Source organism: Astatotilapia calliptera, chromosome 11 (assembly GCF_964374335.1).
Source record: "Astatotilapia calliptera chromosome 11, fAstCal68.1, whole genome shotgun sequence".
Lineage (NCBI taxonomy): Eukaryota > Metazoa > Chordata > Actinopteri > Cichliformes > Cichlidae > Astatotilapia > Astatotilapia calliptera.
The window spans coordinates 37,129,826-37,135,497 of NC_137432.1; the positions used below are offsets into that span (position 1 = coordinate 37,129,826).

Sequence of the window (5,672 nt, forward strand, 5' to 3'; positions counted from 1 at the left end):
TTATAACCTGTAGAGCTGCTTGAAGACTTTCCAACCATGTTGAATGATGTTGGATGTTTTTGTTCTGATCTGATCAAAATACTGTAACTGAGCTTGTGTAACAGTGTTTATGGTGTGTGTGATTCCATAATAACCACAATGGATTTGTGATGTTTATTGGCTCAATGGCGCCCTCTCTCAGAGGCAGTGGATCACTGCACTGTGTGGGATCATTAGGTATCAGCATGTGTGCGACCACTATACAGAGCACGTGACCTCTGTAGCTGTCTAACTGTTAATAAGAAGAGTTTCAGTGGTTTGTTGTAATTGTGAAGTCCTGAAACAGTCACATAATATCACTGCACACCGGCTATAAGCTGCTATTATTTTGTAGTGTGCTGTGTTTGAGCCTCCTGTAATGAGCCAGCCTGCCTGACCTGCACATATTCTGCTCTAATCCACGTTATAAAAAGCAGCACGAAAATATAAACGTCTTTGTTCATCATTCACTACACAACACAGAGTCAAGAGATTTTTCTATCAGTCAGCACCTGGTTTCATATGAATGTGATGAACTATGTGCAGTATTCTCACATATTTAAGTCTTTGTTCTCTTATTTGTGGTTCCTGAGGTGATACCTGATAATCTCTGCACCAGATCAGTCCTGTTCATCTTCATTAAAGCCTTTCTGGTCTCCTCCACACTCTCTCCTCTGTACGTCTCCTCCATCAGCTTCACTACATCCTGTGTGTTTGCTGTTTACAGTCGACCCCTTGGCTCGGATGATAGATCTTTCTCCAGTTCAGTGAGTGACTTGAACTCAGCAAAGTCCTCTGGACTCAACTGGTTCAGTGTTTCAATGAGCAGCTTCTTAGTCGTCATAGTTACCACCTGGAAAATGAAGAAATCATATTATACATGAAGGACAGCATGTCTGCTGTTTGTTCATTTGATGGATGGAAACAGACTGCTTTGTATTTCACTAATGACAACATTACTGACGTGGACGTTTGTTACTTTTCCATCACCCAAATGAAAACTGTGATTGGACGTGAACGTCAAACATCAGCTTGAACCTTGAGTAAAATTGTGTAATAAAAACATGCAACCCACAGCAGCGTGTGTGTGAGTTTGAGTTCAGCTTGTTGGAAAGGCCCTCCACAACAGTCTCGTTTTCTTTTCTTTTTTTTTTTGTGTGTCCCGTTTGGATCTTTAGCCATCAGAATTGTTGTCTGAAGTCCAAGAAAGATGCCAAGTGGATTTATTTTACCAAGTGGATCATCGTGGCCTTGCCATGTTGGTCCATTTGATTGACCTTTATTATAATTATGTATTTATTTTATTTTCGGTTGCTACAAACGGGACAGACATGACTGGGGGATAGGACAGGGAGAAAGAATGGAAGAAAGAGAGGGAGAGAAAGAAAACCAAAGGGGAGAAGAGACGGTGAGAAGGGGGGAAGAAAGAAAGAAAAACAAACAAAATGCCTGGATCACCTGTATGGAGAAAAAAAAACAGAAGAGAAAGAAAACAAACAAAAAAAAAGAGCAACATAATAAAAACAGCACCATCACAATAAACTAGAAACCACCAACCCCCAACACACAGGGCATCAGCCACCGGCAAGGAGTGTGGTGAGGGGAGATAGGCCTCCGTACTTTGGAGGGCCTGAGATGTACCCAGAGAGGTTGGGTCTTATAGACGCAGATGAACAGGTGCACGCGGACACAAACCTGCATTCCCACCCCATATGCACAACCAAATACTCGGCACTCACCCAACGTGTAGACAGACACAAATAGACACTGCACAGACAGTCGCACTCCCCAAACATACTCTATATCCCAGGTCCAGGTACCCCCCGCCCTCAGAGGGGCAAGCTGAACCTAGACCCAGGAGATGTAACCCTTCTCTCTGGGGTGGAGGCAGTCTCGTTTTCAAATGTGCCTCCTTGCGAAAATGAATTGCCCACCCCTGGTTTATACAAACTCTTTCAAATTAAAAGCCCTCTAGATTCTCACAGGTGAGAAACACTTTAATTCTCAACAAGGCTTTTATTTACTTACATGAAGGAACCTTTTAAAAACAAGCGTGTCCATGCTGACAGGTGTACACACGGGGACTCACACACACAAACTACACCCTTTTTGGCTCCTACCTCAAAGCACACTGTGCGCTGTCGATCTTACTGCTGCACAATAATGTTTAACATTTAGTAGGGGAGACCGGGGATAGTTGTAACATTTTTCACATTTCTGTCTGTAAATTGGAGCTCTTTTAAGGTAGTGGATTCAAAATGTAATGCAAAGTATTTACATGTCTCGGCTATTAAATAGTGCAGCTATTTTCTCTGCAGCACAATTACCCATTGCATGGTATGGTCTCAAACACAAAGAGTGAAATGTTACAATTAACCCCATAGTCTGGGTTAGTTGTAACATATCCTGGGGTGAAATGTAACACAATGAAATAAGGGTACTAACAAAACATTAACATGTAATCTCTGTTTATTCAACAAATGAATGCACTTAGAGCCATTTATGTAGCTGTGTGTGTGTGTGTGTGTGTGTGTGTGTGTGTGTGTGTGTGTGTGTGTGTGTGTGTGTGACAGAATGCAGAAATCTAGCTTTTGAACATATTCCAACCCCCCAAAAAAGACAAATTATGGAATTTTCTGCAACTGAATATTTCATTCATTTTGGTTGGTCTTCCTTGAGTTTGGCCTCATTGGCTCAGTGGGCATTATAACCTACAACTCTTGCACCAATTTTGAACATAACAATGAAGCTGAAAAAATGTAGTTGTTCACCAGCATCGCAATTCCATTACTTTTTTTCATGGCTTACCTTGGTGTGGTTTGCAAAGTGCTTCAGAAAGATGAGGAAATCTGTTTCTTGCACCCATCCTGATTTATTTCCACTACCAGTACTTCCTACTGGTCCATCTCTGACACAGTGGTCTGCATAATGTGTGTGTGGGAACACAAACAGTGGAGGAATTGTGTTGCCAATGGCATTAACCGCATATACAAATGCGACCAGTGAACCTCTCTCTGCTGATGTCGTTGCCCCAACTTGTTTAATATAAGTTAAAGTAATAGTGTGGTAAGTTGTAACATCTGCATTATTGTTACAACTAACCCAGACTGTTGCTGTTACAACTGACCCAGACTCCTATAGCCATGAACTAGCTAACATTACAGCCAACGGCTAAAACATTAGCACTAAAGACCTACACAGAATATATCCCCATAGACATACAAATAACATAATTTAAGTTTGATGAGTTTAACTGAAAAGCAGATAATGCTATTAGAAATTGAAATAAAGTAGAAAAACTTACTTTTTGGCATACAAATTACTTTTTTTCGTGTTAAATTGTCTGTGTTTGACAAAATGTGCTGATTTTTCACATGTGATAGCAGAACTGAATTGGGCATGCACAGGATGAGTCACATCATTTGAAACTTAGCCCTGATTGGAGAAATTGGAAGTGTTACAACTGACCCACGTTACAACTATCCCCAGTCTCCCCTATTTACTGTTATGTTCACATAGATCATCATGATGTTGTTTATTGTATTGCTCTCGTCTTCTTCTGCTTGTTTTCTTTTTTCTTTCTCAACAGGTGATCCAGGTAAAAAAAAAAAACTCTTTCTCTCCCTCTCTTTCTTTCATTCTTTCTCCCTGTCCTATCCCCCAGTCATGTCTGTCCCGCCTGTAACAACCAAAAATAAAATAAATACATAATTATAATGAAGGTCAATCAAATGGACAAATATGGCAAGGCCATGATGATCCAACTGGTAAAGTAAAGCATCTTTCTTGGCCTTCAGGCAACAATTCTGATGGCTAAAGATCCAAACGGGACACAAAAAAATAAAAAAAAAGTCTTTCCTGGAGAAATTTGAGGTTGCAGATGTTTCAGGGCTGAAGCCTTATCATATGTGTGCTCTTTGGTCCAGGTCGGACAATGTATGACAGAGTGAGAGGCAATAAGATTTTCATGGCGAATCATCGAAATTCGCCGTGGCGCCACGGCCTCACCGTGTCCCGAAAACTCAAAAGCTCCGCAGTTTAACATGGCCCGGGTGTGTAGTTGACACTGACCAAATATGAAGGTTATGCAATAGAACCCCAAATAGGTGGCTGAGTTTTTGAGCATGTTTAGGCCCTCAAACAGGCACTTGTTTTGCCTGAATAATAATAAGAAGAAGAAACAGAGCAGATAGAGGGCCTTCGCACTCCCCTAACAAGGAAGCAGAACTACGAACGTGAACTTCCAGGAGGAAGCAGAACTTAATGCCGCGCTTACCTTCAATACTTCATGTAAAATGTGAACACCAGGAATCACTGCTGATGGAAAATCATTCTTCAGTGTTTGTGAAGCAGCTTAGTGTGAGGCACTGTTCTCCCGCTGCTTTCTCTCACTTTCTGTAAACGCTGAGGCGGAAAAACTTCCGCTTTTCTGCGTCTCTCTCCTCCCAGCTGTCAGCCCGCCTGAATAACGGAGGCGCCTTGATGCGACTGTTGTTCTAATTTTGCGCCATAGAAATAAACCGAGTTGAAATAGATGTTACCGCCTTTCCATCAACGTTACCTTTGGCTCAGGTATGAGTAGAAAGAGTGACGTCGTGTCTCTTTAATCAGTCTCTGCATCTCCAAAGCAACAACGGATACACCGAGTTTAATAAATACTGAATCCGTTAATAATAATAAAAAGTTCCATAATCCAAAGTAAGCATCACATTCACATGCTAACTAGAGCTACTTGTGTCTGACTGAACACTCTTAAGCTGTAATTTACCACAGACGGTATAAATCTTTAATACTGTGTGTTTCTGTTATTCACTAAACTGTCAACGATCAGGAAGACCTGCAGTTTCCTGGAGGTTCGACAGGGGGCGAAACCAACCCACTGAATTAACAATGGTACAGGGACGAACGCTGGTTTGAGGGCGGAGTCCTTCACTCTGTCGTCAGTGGAAACATTATTGCTGCAGACTCCACATTAACACTGTGAGAAGCATCCAGTTTCAAAGATGCTTCGTCTGTTTCATCGTGTTTAATGTTCAAGATGAGGATGATTTACAGCCTGAATCTACTGAATGAAAGCTGAGTTAAAGTCACACTCACTCTCTTCAACAGTGCAGCTCCATGTTCATCCACAGAGTGTTTCTCTGAGGAGGAAAGACATTTACAATCAACTCTGAGGATTCAAACATCATCACACATCCAAGTAGAATCAGCCTTCAGACGACACAGATGATTTAAAAGAGAAAATCATGTGAAACTAAATAAAATGACATAAGAACCCAACAAAGAAACCCTCCATCCTGTCCAACCAAAGTAACTGGGGGTTCCCAGCTGTGATAATGAGAGAGGGTACACCTGTCCACCTCAGGTTTTAAACAGACAGACAACCTTTCACACCCACATTTAATTTAGAACCAGCAATAAAGCCAACAAGCATGTGTTTGGACTGGAAACCAGAGCACTCTGAGGAAAAGCATGCAGGCACAGGGAGAACATGCAAACTCCACACAGAAAGGTTCCAGCCAACCAGGAGGCTCAAACACACAACCTTCATGCTGTGAGGACACAGTGCTAACCACTGCACCACCATGACACCAGCAACACAAAAACCTGTTGATGACACAGAGTTTACACTCATGCATGTTGGTCTTACCTCT

At 41.8% G+C, this 5,672-nt stretch overlaps 1 protein-coding gene across 4 annotated transcripts in view; it reads right to left on the reverse strand.

Moving 5' to 3' along the window:
- Nucleotides 1–4,900, reverse strand: part of LOC113031773 (uncharacterized) — a 34,741-nt gene extending 29,841 nt beyond the window's left edge. The window contains exons 1-2 of one of the 4 annotated variants that reach the window (XM_080308551.1): nt 4,295–4,897; nt 619–871 (exon numbers count right to left, since the gene is read on the reverse strand). In XM_080308551.1, coding sequence (XP_080164677.1) covers nt 619–709 — 91 coding nt within the window. In that variant the 5' untranslated portion in view covers nt 710–871; nt 4,295–4,897. Of the gene's footprint in view, nt 1–618; nt 872–4,294 lie in introns of all 4 variants that reach the window. The other 3 variants (XM_026184184.2, XM_080308552.1, XM_026184188.2) reach the window with 3 other exon arrangements.
- Nucleotides 4,901–5,672: the final 772 nt, after the last annotated feature.